Source organism: Coregonus lavaretus (assembly GCF_964263955.1).
Source record: "Coregonus lavaretus genome assembly, chromosome: 8".
Classification (NCBI taxonomy): domain Eukaryota; kingdom Metazoa; phylum Chordata; class Actinopteri; order Salmoniformes; family Salmonidae; genus Coregonus; species Coregonus lavaretus.
In genome coordinates, this window is record NC_139995.1 from 37,636,345 (window position 1) to 37,662,655 (window position 26,311).

The 26,311-nt window shown below is 43.5% G+C and overlaps 1 protein-coding gene across 1 annotated transcript in view; it reads left to right on the forward strand.

Moving 5' to 3' along the window:
• Positions 1–266: 266 nt before the first annotated feature.
• The window catches only part of LOC311133895 (uncharacterized protein), a 37,678-nt gene continuing 11,633 nt past the window's right edge, over positions 267–26,311 (forward strand). The window contains exons 1-2 of the mRNA XM_084167500.1: positions 267–443; positions 4,033–7,410. Of these exons, the coding sequence (XP_084023626.1) occupies positions 4,048–7,410 (3,363 nt within the window). The 5' untranslated portion in view covers positions 267–443; positions 4,033–4,047. The remainder of the gene's footprint in view (positions 444–4,032; positions 7,411–26,311) is intronic.

The following is a 26,311-nucleotide window of genomic DNA, read 5'->3' on the forward strand; positions in this document are numbered from 1 at the left end:
GCTGTAGCCTATTTGTCAACTCAAGCCTATGTTTTATAGCCATAGACCTACTAATTAGACTTTCAAAACTGCAACTACTAACTACTGCTAACTAGCTTACTAGCAAATTGTGGTCAGAGGCGCAAGAAAGTAGGCAAAACCAAAATCACCATCAACAATGAGGGGAAATTTGAGCTTCTTGAACTGTAAATTTAACCCTTTTCTCTAGGCTCTTGTTCAATTCACATCAAACCTGTTTGTCCAGTCAGTCATGCAGCAGCACCTGTGGGAGGGACAGATCTGTTCGGACTCCCGCTCTAACGACTGTCGCGGACTATCGTTCGCTGTGGCACAATAGTATTCTTGTGTGGGATGTTGAATGACTTTGGAGAGAGACGGAGACAAATTTATCAAACAGCCTCTGTTCAACACATATTCTAATCTGGAGATCCTAAAGATAACAGGTAAAGTCTCAAGCCTATTCATATAAAACACCTGAGTTGTCAGTTGATCACAGCAATACGTCCACTCCAGTAACACCTACGTTATCGTTAGTTCTATTTAATCATAAAACGCTTTTAATTTGACAGTATAGGCTAGAGATATGCAACAAGGAAAAGGTATATTAAACAATTTCACTATCAGGAATCTTAATGTAGCAGGAGGTCATTCCGGGACTTTTATTAGGCTATAGTTCAACGACAGTGAGTTCATTGTGTGCTGCATTTATTGGTCACTTATTAATACCAACTAAAGGTTACAGAGTCAAATGAGGTGTTTTTTCGTTAGTTTTTCTTACAACCAAACATGGCGCTATACTTTATTATATGTTCTGTATAACAAAAAAATACGTGTCTTAAATATCAGTCTGCAAAAGATAGACTTGGCAAGTAGAGTGTATTTTCGAATTTTCTTTGGTGGACTGACTGCAAACATAGACACAAATATTTGAGACTGGTGGGAGCTCAGTTACAGGTGTTCTGGAATTGCGAATACAAGAAGTATCAAACACAGTATTTTTTGCGATCTATTATATCGGGTGGAATAGATCATAGATAATACAAATATCAGAATGGGCTACTATAGTTTTTGACTAAAAGTGGTGTCCCTTACCATTTGTTTACAACAAGAAGTGAGTATGTTGCAAACATTTCCCATTAGATCGTATCTTACTTTGTGACAGAGCCCTATTCAATCGAAACCTGTCCTGTCCTTAAAAGTGGAAACCCAGTTTGATGAGAGCCCTAAGTGCCAGTACTATAATGACGGGGCTAGAGAGGGGGGCAGAGTCGTTTTCTGGTCAAATGTAGCCTAGTGCACTTTATAGGGAATTAGAGTGCCATCCCACTGGGCAAAGACGTCAGTTCAACATCTAGTTTTGATTTGCAATTAGTTGAGTTGTCAACTAACGTGATTTCAATGTGAAATCAACAAACCGTTTCACCATGTCATTGGATTTAGGTTGCAAGTTGGGTGAAAAAAAGACGAAAATTACACATTGATTCAACATCACCACTTTTTTTTTAATGACTTGGAAACAATGTTTATTCAACCAGTTTTTGCCCAGTGGGATTTGGGATACACCCCTATGCCTCCCAGTCAGACCTTGGGGCTCCTCACATGGTTTTAAAGTGCTTAATCTATAGAGTGTGGTTGGACTGGTTTATACTACACTGACAGCTGACAGGAAGAACCAGACAGGATGTGCAACACGCAACTGGGACACATTTGTGTTTTTTTTCCATTCAAATCAGATGACTTCACTCACAAATCGACCAAACAACCTGGCTTGACTCTTTAGTGTCAATCCAAGAATGGTTAGAAATCAGAACAGCTTCCTTAAACAACTCAATACAAAAGTTATTATAGCATAGAGATCAGCTATCCTAGAATCAATCAGATATAAAAGCTATTTAGATTTGAGATTAAATCATGAATATCATGGCAAAGGAACACTGTCACTGTTTAGTTGAGGGTAAACAACAGCACTTTTTGTAGATCGTCCCTGTATAGGTGATTATAAGGATAAGATTAATCATCTTTAACTCTGTAAAACCCAAACATAGATTCAAAATAATATTACCCTTCAGAAATACTTGTAATAGACCTCTGATTATGCAACACTGGGCTTACATTTTAAAAACTTTTTTTGTAATTTAGCAGACGCTCTTATCCAAAGCGACTTACAGTTAGTGAGTGCATACCTTATTTTTTAATTTTTCATACTAGCCCCCCATGTTATGAACATTTTGTGCTAAGAAAACTATGAAATTCTATAAAAATCACATAAAAATGGATCAAAATCATTGACAGGTGATGGAAAATATTGTGTCATGGTATATTAACCTAAAATTAAGTCTTAATTTGTCTGAAATAGCAAAATGTATCATCTTGACCAATCCATATTTTTGTATTTTGCTATCAAAAACATATATTTTTCAAAGCATCAATTATTTTGTGGGTTTTCTATATATGGAGAACATCTAACTTACTTTGAGTTGTATTTGGTTGTCCTTTCTGGCTGAACTTGGAAAGATAATGTGTCTTATTTCTTTACCATAAAATGAATGACCGTCAATGGTAGTATTCTGACTTCATAAACCATTATTTAAAAAAAATATATATATTCATTTTTGTTATTTGAATGTCTAGAGGGAACATCAAAGTTCATGTTGAAGTATTTGGTTGTCCGTATTTGCAGAATTCGGAAGGTAAACAATCTCTCTAACTTGTATATCAATATATAAATGTGGCCCTATGCATGAGTTTAGCAACCCTTTAATAAACCCAATGTTGCCTTTTTGCAATACTTACAAAACTACCTCTAGCTCTGGCTCAGAATGTGTGTTTCTCGATTATTTATTTTCTACATAATCACTACATCTTAGAGAAGACTGGAAAAAAAATTCATGGATGGCTTACTACATATGCTTGTGTAGGGGACCAGTGTGGTCTCAGACAAGTGGACAGGTTTCAGATTCAGAGTGTTTAATAGTCACATGTACAGGGTTGCAGGTGTGATTGCGGGGTACAGTGAAAATCTGACTAGTGGTGGCTATTCAGCAGCCTGATGGTCTGAGGGTAGAAACTATTGGCCAGTCTTCCAGTTTTTGCTATGATGCTCCTGTACTGACTGTGTCTGAGTGATTGAAGCGGGGAGAACAGGGCATGGCTTGGGTGGCTGGGGTCCCTGATGATTATCTCGGCCTTCCTGTGACACCTGGTGTTGTAGGTGTCCTGTAGGGCAGGCAGTGTACACCCATTGGTGCGTTCAGCTGCACGTATACCCTCTGAAGCGCCTTGTGGTTTCTAATGTTTCAGAGGCTAATGATGCCACAATAATCATACACACAACAAATACTACTAAGAGATACACCTGGGCCTAAGGAGATGCACTGTGTTTGACATGATTATTTAGTTTAGGACCTGTACAGGATGCAATTTAGGAAGCATTGCATTTTTGCAACTGTGGGTCTCACAGGATTAAGTGAATACAGTGCTAAAGATTTGTATTTGGTTGCAAATCCCTCACTAAAATAAGTGAATTGTTATGCATGATGTAGAATTTAGCATAACAACTGTCAGTCCATTGACATTTATTTCACTGACATAACAATAATACTGTAGGTATTAAGGTAAGGTAGCTTACGGTGTCAGAGGTAGCTTTTTTAGAGGTATTTTTCCTCTGTAAAAATCTAGCCCAACCAGCCTCTTTTAGCTTGGCCTGAGAGAACCAAACCGACTGGCTTTCAACCCTGAGTATCACCAAAGTGATACTGATATGATATGGTAAAAGTATTTTTCACAGAGAGCAGAGTGACAGCCTAATGTGAAGTAAAGCCAATGATTTGTTTTCTACCTGGCTTCATGTATCACCAATAGCCTAAAATAGCATTTCTTCTTCTCTCCTCTCTTCTCACGTCCTCCTCCCCCTCCCCCTCCCCTTCTGTGCCTTCTCCTCTCCTGCCCAACTCTCTCTTTCTCTCCACCACTCTCCTTTGCTCCACTCCCCTATCCTGTCTTCCCCTTTTCCATACGCTTTTCTGTTCTCAGGAAGGAAGTGAGGGCATGGCAGCTCGTGTGGACGTGGACTCTGGTGAGGTGGGCCAAGCAGGAGATGCAGGTGTCAAGCCTGAGCCTGGCCCCAAACCTTGCCTGATTCCCAAACCCTTCTCACTGCAGAGGAACACCACATTCCGCTCCATCCTAGCCCCAAAGACACTCACAACGACTCCACAGCCGTCTCAGACCATGCCCACTACATCCAGCAAACCAGAGCCTTGTCAGCCTATCAGTGCCCCTGTGTCTGACTCAAGCAGCGCTGTGAAACTTGATAGAGAGAGCACCACGATACCTGAACTGACCAATGCTCTCGAAGCTCCTTCAGCCATAACACCCCAAACTGACTCGACCCACACCACTGAACAAAACCAAACTGCTCTTTCCACATCCCTTACTACCCCAACATCTGAGCCACCAGCTAGTACCACATCTGACCCAACTGGAACCTCAGAGGCAAATCAAGTCAGTCTATCTGAACTGGATGAACATGGCGACTCTGATACAGGCCACTCCACCACTGGAACTGAGGCTGTACCATCACCATCGGTCACCTCAACTCCTCTTCAACCGCAGTCTGAAAACACTGTGAGTGAGCCCACCCCTGCGGTCGTCAGGCGCCACTCTGGGAAGGATCAGGCAGCCCGCTGGGGAGGAGGCAGGAAGCGGCTGTCCATGGAGCTCACCTCCAGGTTTGAGTCGGCCGGCCTCTCACTCTCCTCACAGCCACCAGCTAAACAAGAATGGGAACAGGTGACCAAGAGAGAGACTGCAGTCCCCAAAGTGTCAGTCCTCAGGGCCAAAGAGGAGGAGAAGGTCACTGATTCACCAGGGTCATCATCTGACCCGGAGCACTCAGCACCACTGAAGGAAGAGAGGGATGGAGAAGGGGTGAAGGAGGAAGGAGTAAAGAAAGGGAGCAGCATACAACGGAGGATCAGTCTGCTACTGGACTCCTCCTTGAAGCCAGAGGCTCTGACCAAGAGGGAGGAAGTACCTTGTCCAATGAAACAAGCAGACAGTTCTGTAGGTGTGAAACAGCGAATCAAAGACTGGGCAGCAGACACACCTCCTGTTCAGGCATCCAATCAGAGGGTGGATGTTGCCCCTCAACCATTCCCTGTCAGAGTTCACCCTGTGTTGAGTGTCACTGGGGGGTCGTTGGCGACAAGCAAAAGTGTTCAGCTAGCTCCTCGAGAGGACAAGGCTTCCACCCTACTTCGCTCAGGACATTTTGGGATAGAGGATGAGGAGGATGAAGATGAAGATGAGGAAGAGGAGGAGGGAGAGGAGGAGGAGGTACCACTCTACAAAACAGTAGGGAGACTTCTTGGACAGGAAGATGGAGGGACACAACAGGAGCTAGTGGTTGATCAAATAGGGAACGAGATGGAGGCTAAGGTGAAAGAGGAGGAAAAACTTGCAGAAGTGGAAAAATTAAAACAGCTGGAGGTAGAAGAGAGACAGGCAGAGGAGAGGGAGAGAGAAAGACAAAAGGAACTGGAGAATCAAAAGGAAAGGGAGAGACAGAATGAGGAAGAAGATAGAAAGAGGAAAGAAGAGGAGTGGAGAGAAAGGCAAAGAGAAATGGAGAGGGAAATGGAGAGACAGAGACAGAGAGAGGAGGAGAGGGATAGGGAGAGACAGAGAGATGAAGAAGAGAGAGAGAGAAAGAGGAAAGAAGAGGAGAAGGAGCAAGAAAAACAGATAGAACTTGAGAAGGAAAGGGAGAGACAGAGAGAGGAGGAAAAGAGGGAGAGAAAGAGGAAAGAAGAGGAGAAAGAGAGAGAAAGACTGATAGAACTTGAGAAGGAAAGGGAGAGACAGAGAGAGGAGGAAGAGAGGGAGAGAAAGAGGAAAGAAGAGGAGAAAGAGAGAGAAAGACTGATAGAACTTGAGAGGGAAAAGGAGAGACAGAGAGAGGAAGAAGTGAGGGAGAGAAAGAGGAAAGAAGAGGAGAAAGAGAGAGAAAGACTGATAGAACTTGAGAATAAAAGGGAGAGACAGAGAGAGGAGGAAAAGACGGAGAGAAAGAGGAAAGAAGAGGCGAAAGAGAGAGAAAGACTGATAGAACTTGAGAAGGAAAGGGAGAGACAGAGAGAGGACAACGAGAGGGAGATAAAGAGGAAAGAAGAGGAGGAGAGAGAAAAACAGATAGAACTTGAGAGGGAAAAGGAGAGACGGAGAGAGGAGGAAGAGAGGGAGAGAAAGAGGAAAGAAGAGGAGGAGAGAGAAAAACAGATAGAACTTGAGAGGGAAAAGGAGAGACAGAGAGAGGAAGAAGTGAGGGAGAGAAAGAGGAAAGAAGAGGAGAAAGAGAGAGAAAGACTGATAGAACTTGAGAAGAAAAGGGAGAGACAGAGAGAGGAGGAAAAGAGGGAGAGAAAGAGGAAAGAAGAGGCGAAAGAGAGAGAAAGACTGATAGAACTTGAGAAGGAAAGGGAGAGACAGAGAGAGGAGAACGAGAGGGAGAGAAAGAGGAAAGAAGAGGCGAAAGAGAGAGAAAGACTGATGGAACTTGAGAAGGAAAGGGAGAGACAGAGAGAGGAGAACGAGAGGGAGAGAAAGAGGAAAGAAGAGGGGGAGAGAGAAAAACAGATAGAACTTGAGAAGGAAAGGGAGAGACAGAGAAAGGAGAACGAGAGGGAGAGAAGGAGGAAAGAAGAGGACAGGGAGAGAGAAAGACAAATAGAACTTGAGAGGGAAAAGGAGACACAGAGAGAGGAAGAGAGAGATAGGAAAGAGGAGGAGGGAGAAAGACAGAGAGAAGTGGAGAGGGAAAGGGAGAGACAGGTAACGGAAGGAGAGAGGGGGAAGCTTAGAGTAAAAGATGAGAGACAGAGAGAAGAAGAGCAGGATAAAGAAGAAGCAGAGTTCCCAATCCAATTCATCACTCTTAAACCTGACCAACCTCCCAAGCCAGAGCCTCCTTCTCCCTCCACTACCGTCCCCATCATAGAACCCATACCGAAGGAAGAGAAGCAGCCTCACATCGAGGTGGTCTACGACGACTTCTCTGTCAAAGAGGAGAAGCCTCTTATCAAGATGGTCTATGATGATTTCTCCGTCAAGCCCCGGAGGTGGGGGTCTCAGGCCAGGTTACTCGCCGACCGTGCCCAGGTCGAGTCACCCTCCCCTGGGACAGAGGAGCCTGGGTCATTGGGCCCCTCGGAAAACGACCTCCAGAGAACCGTTGTTGACACCCAGGAGCCATCCCAAGAGAGTCCAGTCAGCGTCGAACCTCACCCAGCCGAGAGGGACCTAGAGGGGGGAGTCCCCACCCCAAAGGATGGGACAGAGAATGAGCAGGAGAAGGAAAAGAAGGAGGAAGAGAAGTATAAGGAGGAGGGCACCAGCGTGGACACGGAGGAGGTAAGCAAGGGGAATGTCAACTGGGTAGAAAACATGAAAATTATACCACAAAAAGGGTATTTAATGGCCTAGGTCATTTTCCTTTCCAACACCGGTGTGGACTGACTTTCCATTGGCTTAAACCCTGGAGGTATACTAGGGAAATTGTGTTTCCATAGCTAGGGCTGACACTATAGATGAGCAGAAACAACAAGCTCTGAATATTCAAACAGTTGCTTTTAAGAAGGATTACACTCAGTGGCATAAGAATCCACATAAAGGCATTTATGGGGGTAGTTTAGCTACAAGCCATAGAGATACATATCATTTTTATATCTAATTCTGCGCTACAAGCTATTATGAAATCTCAAGGCAGGTTACATGGCTATTGGCTAAATATGAAAGTATCCCTTTAATGTGGTTCTACCTGCTAAAGGAACAGGTATGAAGTCACTGCTAAAGAAGGCAGTGTGTGTGTGTGTGTGTGTGTGTGTGTGTGTGTGTGTGTGTGTGTAACTGTAAATAGTTGGATCAAGGTGTGTCATTGTGTAATGATACTGACATGCCCTGAAACCAGCACCTATTCACTACCTGCCCTGCCTGCTACCAATATAACCATAGGTACAAATAGGTGTTGGTTCAAGGGGTGTGTAGTTATACACAGACTCTCTGTATCTCTCTCTGTCTCTCTCACACACACACACACACACACACACACACACACACACACACACACACACACACACACACACACACACACACACACACAATACAAATACACACCGGTACATACACTCACACACAATGACAATGCCCACTTGGTCTTGGTGGTATTTCATTCACCTCTTATGATTTCGTACTGAATGAGAAGTTGTCATTGAGTAATAACTTATTGTGGCTCTCTGCTGCCCCCATGCAGTAAAGAGACAGTATTACAACACACATTGGATATTTGACAGAATTTAGAGCTTGAATACGTAAATACTAAAGTGGTTCTTTCATGAGGAAATTATTTTGGGCAAATATACCAACATTCACTTTGTGTGTATGCGTGCGTGCTTGCATGCGTGTGTGAGCAAGAAAGAGAAAGTACGAGAGATCGAGAATATTTCACTTCCCTTCCATCACTATCGCTTTCTTTGTCTTCCTTTCATTTTACCTTCACTCAATGCATTTCTCTACTAGAAAAGGGTTGTATATACAATTACATGTACCATAGTACCAATTACATTGTCTTGTGAAATGCTGATTGTTGGCCTGTTTAAGTTAATAATTATTTTATTTTTAGGTTATATATATATTTGGCTGCGATTCTGTTGTGATCTAAAATCAATAAATAAAATTTATATATAAAAAAGAAAAGGGTTGTATACAGGGAGGGAATTCGAATAGCCATAGCTCCACTTTTAGCTGTTTGACATAAACTACCAGTCAAAAGTTTGAACACACCTACTCATTCAAGGGTTTTTCTTTATTTTTACTATTTTTTACATTGTAGAATAATAGTGAAGACATCAAAACTAGGAAATAACACATATGGAATCATGTAGTAACCAAACAAATGTTAAACAAATCAGAATATGTTTAATATTTGAGATTCTTCAAATAGCTACCCTTTGCCTTGATGACAGCTTTCCACACTCTTGGCATTCTCTCAACCAGCTTCATGAGGTAGTCACATGGAATGCATTTCAATTAACAGGTGTGCCTTCTTAAAAGTTAATTTGTGGAATTTATTTCCTTCTTAATGCGTTTGAGCCAATCAGTTGTGTTGTTACAAGGTGGAGGGGTATACAGAAGATAGCCCTATTTGGTAAAAGACCAAGTCCATATTATGGCAAGAACAGCTCAAATAAGCAAAGAAAAACGACAGTCCATCATTACTTTAAGACATGAAGGACAGTCAATACAGAACATTTCAAGAACTTTGAAAGTTTTTCAAGTATAGTCACAAAAACCATCAATTGAAACTGGCTCTCATGAGGACCGCCATAGTAATGGAAGACCCAGAGCTACCTCTGCTGCAGAGGATAAGTTCATTAGAGTTACCAGCCTCAGAAATTGCAGCCCAAATAAATGCTTCACAGAGTTCAAGTAACAGACTCATCTCAACATCAACTGTTCAGAGGAGACTGTGTGAATCAGGCCTTCATGGTTGAATTGCTGCAAAGAAACCACTACTAAAGTACACCAATAAGAAGAAGAGACTCGCTTGGGCCAAGAAACATGAGCAATGGACATTAGACCGGCGGAAATTTGTCCTTTGGTCTGGAGTCCAAATTGGAGATTTTTGGTTTCAACCGCTGTGTCTTTGTGAGACGCGGTGTGGGTGAACGGATTATCTCCGCATGTGTATTTCCCACCGTAAAGCATGGAGGAGGAGGTGTTATGTATGATTTTTTTTATATTTTTAAATTTTAAAAAAAACGTATGACTGACTAAAATGTATAAAAATGTGTTATTATGTGGGGCTGCTTTGCTGGTGACACTCTCTGTGATTTATTTAGAATTCAAGGCACACTTAACCAGCATGGCTACCACAGCATTCTGCAGCGATATGCCATCCCATCTGGTTTGGGCTTAGTGGGACTATCACTTGTTTTTCAATAGAACAATGACCCAACACACCTCCAGGCTGTGTAAGGGCTATTTTACCAAGAAGGAGAGTGATGGAGTGCTGCATCAGATGACCTGGTCTCCACAATCCCCCGACCTCAACCCAATTGAGATGGTTTGGGATGAGTCGGACCGCAGAGTGAAGGAAAAGCAGCCAACAAGTGCTCAGCATATGTGGGAACTCCTTCAAGACTGTTGGAAAAGCATTCCACGTGAAGTTGGTTGAGAGAATGTCGAGTGTGCAAAGCTGTCATCAAGGCAAAGGGTGGCTATTTAAAGAATCTCAAATATAAAATATATTTTGATTTGTTTAACACTTTTTTGGTTACTACATGATTCCATATGTGTTATTTCATAGTTTAGATGTCTTCACTATTATTCTACAATGTAGAAAATAGTAAAAATAAAGAAAAACCCTGGCTTGAGTAGGTTTGTCCAAACTTTTGACTGGTACTGTAGATATGAAAAAGGACATTGAGAGATACAGGAAGGATAGGCCAATCAATGGGTGAGGTATAAAGGGATATAGGGATAAACTGGTGAAGAAGTGTTAAAAGAGAAATGTGTGAGTCGTGCCTGAGGCTTCTATGGGTGATCTTTTTGGCTCATAGAAGTACTAAGAGCTATACTGTAAATTGAAAGCTGTCACACTTTTGTTCATTGTGAAAGAGAACTAGAGATGTCAGGGCAGGTAGCATGGCTAAATAGGAATGTATCTCTTTAGAGTAACACCACAAAGAGTGTTGCTTTACTGGAGAATATCAATCCCGTTCTACTCGCTGAGAAGAGCATGAAATCACCACTAAAGAAGTCAAGCTATACCAAGACCTACGCAATGTTTTGAACATACATTGTATGGAGACAGTTACTTTTTTTCTTTTTTCTTTTTTCTTTTTTTCTTTTTAGGGGGTAGATCAGCTTAATATTGCAGATAGATTGTAACTTCCATCAATGTAATTGTCTGCATCACTTCCAATCTCTCATGTTTATATACACTACTCAAAAAAATAAAGGGAACACTTAAACAACACATCCTAGATCTGAATGAATGAAATAATCGTATTAAATACTTTTTTCTTTACATAGTTGAATGTGCTGACAACAAAATGACACAAAAATTATCAATGGAAATCAAATTTATCAACCCATGGAGGTCTGGATTTGGAGTCACCCTCAAAATTAAAGTGGAAAACCACACTACAGGCTGATCCAACTTTGATGTAATGTCCTTAAAACAAGTCAAAATGAGGCTCAGTAGTGTGTGTGGCCTCCACGTGCCTGTATGACCTCCCTACAACGCCTGGGCATGCTCCTGATGAGGTGGTGGATGGTCTCCTGAGGGATCTCCTCCCAGACCTGGACTAAAGCATCCGCCAACTCCTGGACAGTCTGTGGTGCAACGTGGCGTTGGTGGATGGAGCGAGACATGATGTCCCAGATGTGCTCAATTGGATTCAGGTCTGGGGAATGGGCGGGCCAGTCCATAGCATCAATGCCTTCCTCTTGCAGGAACTGCTGACACACTCCAGCCATATGAGGTCTAGCATTGTCTTGCATTAGGAGGAACCCAGGGCCAACCGCACCAGCATATGGTCTCACAAGGGGTCTGAGGATCTCATCTCGGTACCTAATGGCAGTCAGGCTACCTCTGGCGAGCACATGGAGGGCTGTGCGGCCCCCCAAAGAAATGCCGCCCCACACCATGACTGACCCACCGCCAAACCGGTCATGCTGGAGGATGTTGCAGGCAGCAGAACGTTCTCCACGGCGTCTCCAGACTCTGTCACGTCTGTCACATGTGCTCAGTGTGAACCTGCTTTCATCTGTGAAGAGCACAGGGCGCCAGTGGCGAATTTGCCAATCTTGGTGTTCTCTGGCAAATGCCAAACGTCCTGCACGGTGTTGGGCTGTAAGCACAACCCCCACCTGTGGACGTCGGGCCCTCATACCACCCTCATGGAGTCTGTTTCTGACCGTTTGAGCAGACACATGCACATTTGTGGCCTGCTGGAGGTCATTTTGCAGGGCTCTGGCAGTGCTCCTCCTGCTCCTCCTTGCACAAAGGCGGAGGTAGCAGTCCTGCTGCTGGGTTGTTGCCCTCCTGCGGCCTCCTCCACGTCTCCTGATGTACTGGCCTGTCTCCTGGTAGCGCCTCCATGCTCTGGACACTACGGTGACAGACACAGCAAACCTTCTTGCCACAGCTCGCATTGATGTGCCATCCTGGACGAGCTGCACTACCTGAGCCACCTACCACTAGAGTGAAAGCACCGCCAGCATTCAAAAGTGACCAAAACATCAGCCAGGAAGCATAGGAACTGAGAAGTGGTCTGTGGTCACCACCTGCAGAACCACTTCTTTATTGGGGGTGTCTTGCTAATTGCCTATAATTTCCACCTGTTGTCTATTCCATTTGCACAACAGCATGTGGAATTTATTGTCAATCAGTGTTGCTTCCTAAGTGGACAGTTTGATTTCACAGAAGTGTGATTGACTTGGAGTTACATTGTGTTGTTTAAGTGTTCCCTTAATTTTTTTGAGCAGTGTATATACAGTGGGGAGAACAAGTATTTGATACACTGCCGATTTTGCAGGTTTTCCTACTTACAAAGCATGTAGAGGTCTGTAATTTTTATCATAGGTACACTTCAACTGTGAGAGACGGAATCTAAAACAAAAATCCAGAATGTATGACTTTTAAGTAATTAATTTGCATTTTATTGCATGACATAAGTATTTGATACATCAGAAAAGCAGAACTTAATATTTGGTACAGAAACCTTTGTTTGCAATTACAGAGATCATACGTTTCCTGTAGGTCTTGACCAGGTTTGCACACACTGCAGCAGGGATTTTGGCCCACTCCTCCATACAGACCTTCTCCAGATCCTTCAGGTTTCGGGGCTGTCGCTGGGCAATATGGACTTTCAGCTCCCTCCAAAGATTTTCTATTGGGTTCAGGTCTGGAGACTGGCTAGGCCACTCCAGGACCTTGAGATGCTTCTTACGGAGCCACTCCTTAGTTGCCCTGGCTGTGTGTTTCGGGTCGTTGTCATGCTGGAAGACCCAGCCACGACCAATCTTCAATGCTCTTACTGAGGGAAGGAGGTTGTTGGCCAAGATCTCGCGATACATGGCCCCATCCATCCTCCCCTCAATACGGTGCAGTCGTCCTGTCCCCTTTGCAGAAAAGCATCCCCAAAGAATGATGTTTCCACCTCCATGCTTCACGGTTGGGATGGTGTTCTTGGGGTTGTACTCAGCCTTCTTCTTCCTCCAAACACGGCGAGTGGAGTTTAGACCAAAAAGCTCTATTTTTGTCTCATCAGACCACATTACCTTCTCCCATTCCTCCTCTGGATCATCCAGATGGTCATTGGCAAACTTCAGACGGGCCTGGACATGTGCTGGCTTGAGCAGGGGGACCTTGCGTGCGCTGCAGGATTTTAATCCATGACGGCGTAGTGTGTTACTAATGGTTTTCTTTGAGACTGTGGTCCCAGCTCTCTTCAGGTCATTGACCAGGTCCTGCCGTGTAGTTCTGGGCTGATCCCTCACCTTCCTCATGATCATTGATGCCCCACGAGGTGAGATCTTGCATGGAGCCCCAGACCGAGGGTGATTGACCGTCATCTTGAACTTCTTCCATTTTCTAATAATTGCGCCAACAGTTGTTGCCTTCTCACCAAGCTGCTTGCCTATTGTCCTGTAGCCCATCCCAGCCTTGTTCAGGTCTACAATTTTATCCCTGATTTCCTTACACAGCTCTCTGGTCTTGGCCATTGTGGAGAGGTTGGAGTCTGTTTGATTGAGTGTGTGGACAGGTGTCTTTTATACAGGTAACGAGTTCAAACAGGTGCAGTTAATACAGGTAATGAGTGGAGAACAGGAGGGCTTCTTAAAGAAAAACTAACAGGTCTGTGAGAGCCGGAATTCTTACTGGTTGGTAGGGGATCAAATACTTATGTCATGCAATAAAATGCAAATTAATTACTTAAAAATCATACAATGTGATTTTCTGGATTTTTGTTTTAGATTTCGTCTCTTACAGTTGAAGTGTACCTATGATAAAAATGACAGACCTCTACATGCTTTGTAAGTAGGAAAACCTGCAAAATCGGCAGTGTATCAAAAAAAATAGGTTTTTTGTCAATTAGTATATTTGAGTTTAACCACAATATTTGTTGCATTATTTGTTCTGTCGTTTCTGGAGGATTACATTGAAATTGCAACCAACTTTATATGGCTTGTTTTAGAAATAGTGATATTTGGGAGATTATTTCCTTTTCAAATAACTGAAAGTGAGAGGTTGTAATCTGAATAAAGGGAAAAAGGCCATTCTTGAACATTGGGTGAGACAAACGTACTAATTTGCTAGAGAACCAGTTCGGATTTAAGTATAACTTTTGTATGACTGAAGCTTTTAGTGATAGGTCTAATGCTTTAATATTTAATAATTGCTGTCCTCCGAATTCATATTCATTGTATAAATAGGCCCGTTTAATTTTGTCTGGCTTGCTGTTCCAAATAAAATGGAATATTGTTTTCTCATATAATTTAAAAAACTGTTCGCTAGGCGTAGGCAAGACCATAAGCAAATAGGTAAACTGGGATAATACTAAAGAGTTAATCAGGGTGATTTTTCCACAAATTGACAGGGATTTACCTTTCCATGGTAGCAAGATCTTATCTATTTTTGCTAACTTTCTATTAAAATGTATTGGAGTGATCACATTTATTTCCTTTGGGATATTTATTCTGAGTATTTCCACATCACCATCAGACCATTTTATTGGTAAACTACATGGTAATGTAAAAATTGTTTTTTTTTGTGATCCAATACGTAATATAGTACATTTGTCATAATTTGGTTGTAATCCAGAGAGGTTAGAAAATGTATCAAGATCCTCTATGAGGCTGTGGAGGGATTCTAGTTGTGGATTTAAAAGAAAACATGAATCATCGGCGTACAATGACACCTTTGTTTTTAAGCCCTGGATTTCTAATCCCTTGATATTATTGTTGGATCTGATTTTAATAGCTAACATCTCGATGGCCATAATGAATAGATATGCCGATAGTGGACAACCTTGTTTCACTCCTCTTGACAGTTTAAAACTTTCTGAGAAATAGCCATTATTTACTATTTTACACCTAGGGTTACTATACTTGATTTTGACCCATTTTATAAGAGATTCTCCAAAATGGAAATGCTCCAGGCATTTATATATAAACCTCAGTCGTACTTTATCAAATGCCTTTTCGAAGTCTGCTATGAATAGCAGGCCTGGTTACCAGATTTTCCATAGTGTTCTATTGTTTCCAGTACTTGCCTTATATTATCTCCAATGTATCTTCCATGTAAAAAACCTGTCTGATTAGAATGAATAATGTCCGACAATACCTTTTTAATTCTATGCGCTATACATTTTGCTAGAATTTTTGCATTACAACACTGAAGTGTAAGGGGCTTCCAATTTTTTTAATGGACTGGATCTTTATATTTTCCACTTGTATCCTGTTTCAGTAATAATGAAATCAGACCTTCTTCTCTAATCTACCATTTACATAGGAGTGGTTAAACATGCTAATAACGGTCCTCTTAGTATATCAAAAAAGGTTTGGTATACCTCGACTGGTATGCCATCCAACTCTGGAGTTTTCCCGGACTTAAAGTCTTTAATTGCATCCAGAAGTTCCTCCTCTGTAATTTCACCTTCACATGAGTCTTTCTGTATGGCTGTTAATTTTACATTACAAAATCTCTACAATTAGCTTCAGTTAGAGGAGATGGAGGCGACTGAAACAAAAACATGCTTAAAGTACTTTGTTACCTCCTTCAAAATATAATTTGGTGAATCATGGGTGACTCCGTCAATTCTAACCAGTTTCATTAAATTATTTTTGGTAGCATTCCTATGTTGAAGATTAAAAAAGAATTTGGTGCATTTTTCCCCATATTCCATCCAGTTTGCTTTATTTTGATAATATATTACACTTGATCTTTCTTGAATAAGTTTCTCCATTTCTTTTTGTTTTTCCTCTAATTTATTCTGAGCCTCTATGTTACAGTTTTTATTGCCATCTATCTGTTCTGTTAGACCTTCTATTTCCTTTGTTAGTATAAACTCTTTTGACCTACATTGCTTTTGTTTTCGAGATGAGTACTGAATTGCATGGCCTCTAAAGGCACATTTAAAGGTGTCCCATACAATAAGGGGATTTGCTGTACCTATCTTATGTCGGAAAAAATCAGTTATAAAGTCCTAGTTAAAAATAAATTATCATCCAATAGGCTTTGATTAAATTTCCAATATCCCCGCCCACGTGGAAATTCAGTAAGAGTAATGTATATGCCAATTATATGATGGTCCGACCGCATTCTGTCCCCTATCAACACTTTTTAAACTTTTGGTGCCAACGAGAATGACATAAGAAAGAAGTCAAGACGACTAGCTTGATTGAGTCTCCGCCATGTATATCTCACTAGATCAGGATATTTAAGCCTCCATATATCTACTAGTTCTAATGTATCCATGACATTCACGATTTCCTTAAGAGCATGAGGGTGATTGTTTGTGGTGTGATTTCCTTTACGGTCCATTGAGCTATTTAAAACAGTATTATAATCCCCCACCATAATAATATTGTCTTGAATTGCTTGCAGGGTTGATAATTTATTACACAGTATATATTGTCAAAGAAGTGTGAATCATCATTATTTGGTCCGTAAAGGTTAATGAGCCATATCTCTTTATGGTCCAATAACATATTTAAAATAATCCATCTACCTTGCGTATCTATTTGGACAATTTGCACATTTGGATCGAAATTACTATTAATTAATATCATCACCCCTTTTGAGTTTCTTTTCCCATGGGAGAAGTATATTTCGCCCCCCCCCCCCCCCCCCCCCCCCCCCCCCCATTCCTTTTTCCACGCAACTTCATCTAGAATTGTTGAATGAGTTTCCTGTAAACAATAGATATTATATTCCTTCTCTTTGATCCATGTAAATATTGTCCTTCTTTTGTTATTATCTGCTAAGCCATTACAATTAGAACTGGCTATACTTATTTCACCATACACCATAATGAGATACAAGTTTCAAGTCTATTTATCATTATATACGTTCGTAAATTTACCAATAAAAAATACCGTAATGATTGAGTGTCCATATAGCTGTACCATGATATTTGAATTGCTACTAAGTAACCCTCCAATTGTTCTCCACTAATTCCCCCGCTAAAGCCCGTCCCCATCCCAAGTTGAGCCGTCATCCCAGTGATCGGCATCCCACCCCCGTCCCTCCGAATCCCTTGGGCCCCGAGAGGCCAGGACCCATCCAATAGAAAACAGCACACAGTGCCACCCACAAAACAGAAGCAGGTTAACCGCCAAAAGCATTTCCAATGCTGTCACCTCAATATATATATAACTATTAAAAAATATATATCTATTCAAATATCTTGCATATCTTATTTTCCATCATTATCAATTAATATGCGTAATAATGTCGGCAGTTCATGCGTAGGATTTTAACATATAACCCGGATTGCCAATGTATTACATTTAATTTTTGACAAGCAATTATTATTTTAGCAAACAATTATTGTGGTTCATCCTATATTCTCCCTAACAACCTTACCCCCTTGCAACAGATGTGGGATAAACACACACGCACATACTCTAACACACTCAACCCCTTTCTTCCACAATCAACCATAAAATCAGATGCTCAACGGTTGTTACATCCCAGAAACCAACTCAAGAAAGGACCTGATTTACGAATGCATATACAGTTACAGCTGATTGAGAAAGCATGCAAGATTGAGCAGAAATTGAAAACAATGTGAGATTTGATTAATCTATTTAATCTATGTCAAGTCCTAGGTGATGGAGATCAGATCCACCCTCTTCACCTGAGACACAAACACTTTGGTCACCCGTTGTAATCATTTTTCCCAAGCATCTCCGTGCAGTCAGACCTTTGATTATTTTGTGCCACTTGGGCCACAATGATAAGCCCCCTCTCTGATTGTCCGAGTGTGACCCCCTCCCCATGGGTTACTGCAGCCAGTGTTGCCAGCACTGCCACTACCTGGGTGGGGGTACCCCACCGGAATCCCCACCGGCTAGGTACAAGGTCATCAAGATTCTCATTAGCAGCTTTGAGAATTTCCTTGTATATAATGCTCTCCCATCAGGGGGCTCTGGCTTTGTAGGACCAACCCTGCCAGGCAGGCTCAGAATCCGCATTTATTTTCCTGTTTTGGCTGTGTCACGCCCTGACTCAGGGGACTCGTATATGTTGAGTCAGGGTGTGTATGTTCTATGTTGGTGTATATCTATGTTGATATTCTAGTATGTGTATTTCTATGTTGGCCGGTGTGGTTCCCAATCAGAGGCAGCTGTCGCTCGTTGTCTCTGATTGGGGACCATACTTAGGCAGCCTATTGGCACTAGTAGGTTGTGGGATCTTGTTCCGTGTTAGGTATGTTTGTTTTGTGTACCTTGGACTTCACGTTTTGTTTGTTGTTTTGTCAGTGTGTTTATTCGGAAAAATAAACATGTACGCATATCACGCTGCGCCTTGGTCCGTCCCGTCTATAAACGATCGTGACAGAAGATCCCACCAAACGAGGACCAGGAGCAGACACCCTGGACCTGGGAGGAGATCCTGGACGGTAAGGGATACTAGACTTGGGAGGAGATTCAGTCCGGGATGGATCGCCGTCCTTGGGAGGAGACAGTGGAGGCGCGGTATAGAGAGGAGCAGCGGCAACGCGGAGGGCGCCGGCCGAGGAAGAAGCCCGAGAGACAGCCCCAAGAGAATGTTTTTGGGGGGCTAAAAGGGTGGTTGGCGGAGCCTAGTGTTAGAGCAGAGCCAACTCCCCGTACTCACGCGAGGAGGCGTGTGACTGGGCAGGCTCCGTGTTATGCGGAGCTACGTACTGTATCACCAGTACGCGTGCACAGCCCAGTGCGTCCTGTGCTAGCACCACGCACGTGCCGTGCGAAGATGGGCATCCAGCCAGGACGGGGTGTGCCGGCTCAACGCTCCTGGTCTCCAGCACGCCTCCTCGGTCCCGCGTATCCTGCGCCAGTTTTACGAGCTGTATCGCCAGTGCGCGTGCACAGCCCAGTGCGTCCTGTGCCAGCTCCCCGCACGTGTAGTGCGAAAGTGGGCAGCCAGCCAGGACGGGTTGTGCCAGCTCTCCGCTCCACCGGGGTCCAGTCCAACTCCGGTCAGCGGCTCCAGTCCGGAGCCAGAGCAGTCCGCTCCACCGGTGCCTGATCCAGCACCGGTCAGCTGCTCCACTCCGGAGCCAGAGCAGTCCACTCCACCGGGGTCCAGTCCAGCTCCGGTCAGCGGCTCCACTCCGGAGCCAGAGTAGTCCGCTCCACCGGTGCCTGATCCAGCTCCGGTCAGAGGCTCCACTCCGGAGCTAGAGCAGTCCGCTCCACCGGGGTCCAGTCCAGATCCGGTCAGCGGCTCCACTCCGGAGCCAGAGCAGTCCACTCCACCGGTGCCCAGTCCAGCTCCGGTCAGCGGCTCCAGTCCGGAGCCTGAGTAGTCCGCTCCACCGGTGCGCGGTCCAGCTCCGGTCAGCGGCTCCAGTCCAGACCCAGACGTCAGCCCCTCTCCAGGTTCGGGGTCTCCCACACCAGGGTCCAGACAGGGCTTGGTACTTCGTGGGAGGAAGGAGAGGGGAAGCAGCGCGCCGAGGTCCAGACCAGACCAGGGGCGCAACAGGGAGGCGGAGAGTAAGTGGTCGTCACGCCCTGAGCCGGATCCGCCTCCGAGGCGGAATGCCCACCTGGCCCCTACCCTGTTATGTTTATGTTGCGCGGTCGGAGTCCGCACCTTTGGGGGGGGGGGGGGGGGGGGGGGGGGGGTACTGTCACGCCCTGACTCAGGGGACTCGTATATGTTGAGTCAGGGTGTGTATGTTCTATGTTGGTGTATATCTATGTTGATATTCTAGTATGTGTATTTCTATGTTGGCCGGTGTGGTTCCCAATCAGAGGCAGCTGTCGTTCGTTGTCTCTGATTGGGGACCATACTTAGGCAGCCTATTGGCACTAGTAGGTTGTGGGATCTTGTTCCGTGTTAGGTATGTTTGTTTTGTGTACCTTGGACTTCACGTTTCATTTGTTGTTTTGTCAGTGTGTTTATTCGGAAAAATAAACATATACGCATATCACGCTGCGCCTTGGTCCGTCCCGTCTATAAACGATCGTGACAGGCTGCATATAGGCAATTCACAGCAGGTCCATAAAACAGATGGGGACTTCTCTTTGGTGTATGGGTCGCTCAGGTGGGTGTCTAGGATATAGGGTTGGGGATCGTTCCATCATGATAGGACAATAAAAAATATATTAGATCTATACTTTAAAATGTATATCCTTCATCTGCACAAAATTGAAAGCTCTCTCTCACAACCCCTGCTCACAGACACATGTTGGTTCTGGGATATGCAACCATTTCCTTTCTCACTCACGTAACGCCACACTTATTCAAACACCAAAACGCACACCACACCTTCCATCACAATTCATCCACACATATCCCCACACTGTGCCTTTTATGTCTTCTGTTTGCTATGTTTTTATCTCCACTATGTTGATTGAGTACTTGTGTTCTAATTTAGTTGTATTTGAAGATGTATTATTTAGCTTGTTATCTTTTCTTGTAATACTGTCTTATCCCTTTATAAATTACTATACCTACTATAAATATGTTTTATTATTACAATCCCTACCATGACTAGTATTGGGTGTTCCATTATTCGACTCCTCTATTAGAACTTTCAGAATAGCCATGGAGTAGTCTTTGTGTCGCGGTACATTTGGTTGTCAATATACAATATACTTCATGGTCGTATTGCTGCAAAGAAACCACTACTAAAGTACACCAATAAGAAGAAGAGACTTGCTTGGGCCAAGAAACATGAGCAATGGACATTAGACCGGTGGAAATTTGTCCTTTGGTCTGGAGTCCAAATTGGAGATTTTTGGTTTCAACCGCTGTGTCTTTGTGAGACGCGGTGTGGGTGAACGGATGATCTCCGCATGTGTATTTCCCACCGTAAAGCATGGAGCAGGAGGTGTTATGTATGATTACATTTTTTTTTTTATATAAAAAAGAATAATGTATGACTGACTAAAATGTAAAAAAAAATGTGTTATTATGTGGGGCTGCTTTGCTGGTGACACTGTCTGTGATTTATTTAGAATTCAAGGCACACTTAACCAGCATGGCTACCACAGCATTCTGCAGCGATATGCCATCCCATCTGGTTTGGGTTTAGTGGGACTATCACTTGTTTTTCAATAGAACAATGACCCAACACACCTCCAGGCTGTGTAAGGGCTATTTTACCAAGAAGGAGAGTGATGGAGTGCTGCATCAGATGACCTGGTCTCCACAATCCCCCGACCTCAACCCAATTGAGATGGTTTGGGATGAGTCGGACCGCAGAGTGAAGGAAAAGCAGCCAACAAGTGCTCAGCATATGTGGGAACTCCTTCAAGACTGTTGGAAAAGCATTCCACGTGAAGTTGGTTGAGAGAATGTCAAGAGTGTGCAAAGCTGTCATCAAGGCAAAGGGTGGCTATTTAAAGAATCTCAAATATAAAATATATTTTGATTTGTTTAACACTTTTTTGGTTACTACATGATTCCATATGTGTTATTTCATAGTTTAGATGTCTTCACTATTATTCTACAATGTAGAAAATAGTAAAAATAAAGAAAAACCCTGGCTTGAGTAGGTTTGTCCAAACTTTTGACTGGTACTGTAGATATGAAAAAGGACATTGAGAGATACAGGAAGGATAGGCCAATCAATGGGTGAGGTATAAAGGCGGAAGACAGAGAGAGAAGAGATTGTGTAGGGATACATAGGGATAAACTGGTGAAGAAGTGTTAAAAGAGAAATGTGTGAGTCGTGCCTGAGGCTTCAATGGGTGATCTTTTTGGCTCATAGAAGTACTAAGAGCTATACTGTAAATTGAAAGCTGTCACACTTTTGTTCATTGTGAAAGAGAAGTATAGATGTCAGGGCAGGTAGCATGGCTAAATAGGAATGTATCTCTTTAGAGTCACACCACAAAGAGTGTAGCTTTACTGGAGAATATCAATCCCGTTCTACTCGCTGAGAAGAGCATGAAATCACCACTAAAGAAGTCAAGCTATACCAAGACCTACGCAATGTTTTGAACATACATTATATGGAGACAGCTCCTGTTTCTTTGTATTGACACAACCACAGCATTTATGTGTAGCAAACATGCTGTTCAGCTTCAATGTTACATTTTTGTAGGCTGACTAATGCAGAACAGGACTTTCCAATAAGTCAAATTCTAAGTAATCTACCTTCAACAGCGATTCACACGATTTCTGTTGTTGTGGGGCTATCTTTTTTTCTGCCTTACTTCCTCATTCTACAGTACTATATCGTGTTTACATGAAGATACAGTCAAAGACGATAGAGAAAGCGGTTGGTGCTTGCGTGGCGAATGAACTAAGTAGACCAGACCCAGCTGCCTATGCGAGAGCCACCCCTTACGTAGACCGGAACTGTGATTGATTTGTTTCCAACGGTAAAAGGCCTTACATTAGAGAGAGATTTTTGTCTGAAAAACATACTTGTCATTTTCCTTAATTGTTGGATCATGGGCTCTTCTTAGCCATAATTGTTTCTGTGACAGCTTGGGCAGAGCCATTGAAGGCTTTCTCCAATTTCTTCTTCTACTTCTATGAGTTATTTTGACAGTCAGTAAACAAACAAAGGGTCCATACTGACACCTGGAGTGTGTTGTCTGAACAGGTATAAAGCAAAGCTTGGTGATTTACTGCCACCTGCAGTCATATAATTTTTGCTCAGGAGTGTAATTAATTGTTTGATCCATCCTGCTGATTTGGATGGGATTATGTCATCTTTTCATTAACCCATCAGAAGTCCCATCCAGTTGACTACTTAAACATGGTGAAAGTCCTCAATGGCGCTGCCCATGCTGAAACAGGCTTTGTGGCACGTGAGCCGTCTATCCAAGTCTATGTGGTCTCAGTGGTCTAAGGCACTGCATCGCAGTGCTAACTGTGCCACTAGAGATCCTGGTTCGAATCCAGGCTCTGTCGCAGCCGGCCGCGACCGGGAGACTCATGGGCGGCGCACATTGGCCTAGCGTCGTCCAGGGTAGGGGAGGGAATGGCCGGCAGGGATGTAGCTCAGTTGATAGAGCATGGCGTTTGCAACGCCAGGGTTGTGGGTTCGATTCCCACGGGGGGCCAGTATAAAAAAATATGTATTCACTAACTGTAAGTCGCTCTGGATAAGAGCGTCTGCTAAATGACTAAAATGTAAATGTAAAATGTATGTTTTCCTTATATTTAGCTCACTTCCTCAATTCACTTTCATTTGAATGAGTGAGTTACCATTTAGTCCAGTAGATGGTACTAAATAACCAAACTATATTTACTGGTACAAAAGCTGAAGTTACCTTTGTGAGTCCAGTTATATTATATCCCTCACTCATTTCACTGGTTTCATGCAGATTTGAAAAGTTCATAATGAGCATTGTCAAAAGAGGACAGAAATTGTGTTACTAGTGAATCCCCTTATCAATGCTCAATCTGTATAGGATGTAATTAATCAATATAAAACTAAACAACAAATCTGTGAAGCTAAAACAGTATTTTCCATTTAATATGATCTTTATGATTTCTTAAGGTGAGTCAGGTTTCCCCAGTAAGAGCTAGAAGGAGAAAGGCTATTTCTGGTCTGAGAGAGCGGAGTGTCAGAGAGTCCGAATGTTTGCTCTCCAAACACAGGCTGAGCAGCCAACCATGAAAGGGCTGTTCAGACTGACTGACTGACTGATTCACTGACTAACTGATGGGTTGACTGACAGATTGACTGACTGACTGTTAGATGGACAGTATGTAGTAGTGGAAGGTATGCATGCATAACTTAATAAGATATTAGAATCCTGCCCCCATCCTCCATCCATCAACACTGTTCAACAACCCCACTTCTCTCATGATAGCAATTCATAAATACCATACATGGTACGACAAGCTAGCTCTTGCTCTCTGTCTCTCTCCCTCTGTCCCTTGTCACCCCTCCCTTTGCTGAGAGAGTGCCTCTCTCATTCTCTCTAGCTCGCTCCCTCTCCTCTCCTCTATCTCACACACACACAAACATGGACACACACACACACACACAAACACAGACACACACACACACACAAACAGTGAAAGCAATACTGCTAGAGAGGTAGGGCTCATCAACTGACAGGAAAGTTCCCCTTCCCCCGTTGTCTTTCTCACACATACACAAACACAGTCTCTCTTTCCTTTCTCTCTCTCTCCTACCTCACATACTCTCTCCACATAACTCTATATCTCTCTCCCTGTTCCTATCTCACTCAGTCTCTCTCCCTCTGTCTCGCTCTGTCTCTCTCTCTCTCTCTCCCTCCCCTAGCCTGAAAAATGCAGATTTTGACTCCGGCACCTGCCCTTACCTACAGCATAAAGGGCGAGACGGAGGCAACAGCAGAGCAGCACCTTGGTCCAGCCTCACCTTCCCATGGGATTTTCCACCTTCCTTCCTAACACAGAGCCCAGCTTTGTTTGTTGTTCTCTGGGAACACCGGGAACGTTCACTCAACTCTGTGGAGATAAAAGCAGAGAATTAAGCTCAACTCACCTGGCTGTGCATGAATGGATACCAGGAGAAGTCAAGATTCCCGTCTGGTTTTCCCATTTTTTAAAAAGAAACGTGAGGAATGGTCTGAGAGAACCTGGGAGTTCCGGGGTCTTTAACTGCGGGAGAGACAGACAGGTTTGGTGTGTGAACAAGGGAACGTGTCAGAGCAAGAGAGAAAGAGAGAGAGAAAGATACTTAATATATAAAGAACATATGAGAGCTGAAGTAGTTGTACGTAGATGAAGAGTAGATAAAGGCTATTTAGTCCATCTTTAAGGCTGGCTGGGTTTGGCATTGAACATAGACTATTTTCCTTATTATATTGTTTACCAGATGCAACAGGAATCATAGATTGATAACGTACAGTGTGTTTTTACTTTCAGACTGTTTCTTAGTGTTTGACAGAGTCTAGCTGTCATTGTGTGTGCTCAGGTGTTCCTAGTCCCATCCATTGTGGTGAGCCCTGAGGTGTTAGACGAGAGTTTTGTTGTATTCAGAACACATGGGCAGCCAGTTCACATGACTGACAGGGCTAAAGAGGAAGAGTTGTTTCACTTTGGACCTATGTTGGACTTTAATTAACTCAAACTGGACTGGTTCCTGTGGACTTTCCGTGAGGAGGACATTTTCTACCGCTGCCATTTTTGACCTTTGCAGTCTGACACCAGGAAGTAAATAAAACACAGCCAGGGAAGGGGGACTTCTCAACCTCCACACCCCAAACCTTATTCCTTAATCCAACCCAAAACAGGCTTGACCCTTGGTTAGCACGTTCCGCTGGTTTCCATGGTGACCCGGTCACCACGGTGACCACTCAGCATCATCAAGGTGGTAGCCAATAGCCATGCAGTCCCTGCACGGTAAACTGTCATCCGCCCAGGTCCATGTCTCTAGCTGGGTGGGCAGCATGCGTCGTTCCCTACAGGGGGCACTGAACTTAGTCTGGAAAAATGATGATGAGGAGGATGAGGTGGTGAAAGAAGATAAGGAGGAGGAGGAGAAGGAAGAGGCGAAGGAAGAGGAGGAGGAGGGAGAAGGTGGGGGCGGGAGGTTCCAGAGGGCCGTGTCTCCTCTGCGTAGCTTTGCCTCCCGGAGCCGGCGATCCCTGAGGTTGTTCTCAGTCCGGAGTCACCAGCGGATGAGGCTACGTAGACGGGCAGCAGACACCAGCGCTGTAAGAGAACCCGTCTGAACAATGTCATTATCTGCTCTTGAACCAGACTGTTTTTAGAATGAACATAGACCTAAAAGTGTTACTTAGCCAAACAGCTTAATTCCCTCAATAGTCCGTAGGGCCACTACCTCCACTTCTTTCTCCCCCTCCATCACCTTTCTAACTCTTTTTGCTTATTCCTATCCTTCTTCTCACCCCTCAGAGGCTTGTGTAGGCCTATGGCGTGTGTGTGTGTGTGTGCGTGCCGTGTTTATCAGTGTGCATACGGTTAGCATTTCCCTCTGTCAGTGGTGTGAATGAGAGTCTGGGGAAAGTGACAGGCCTGAGGGAAAGAGATAAGATCCATGGAAACACGGTTGTGTGTGTGTTTGTGTGTGTGTGTGTGTGTGTGTGTGTGTTTGTGTGTGTCTGTGGG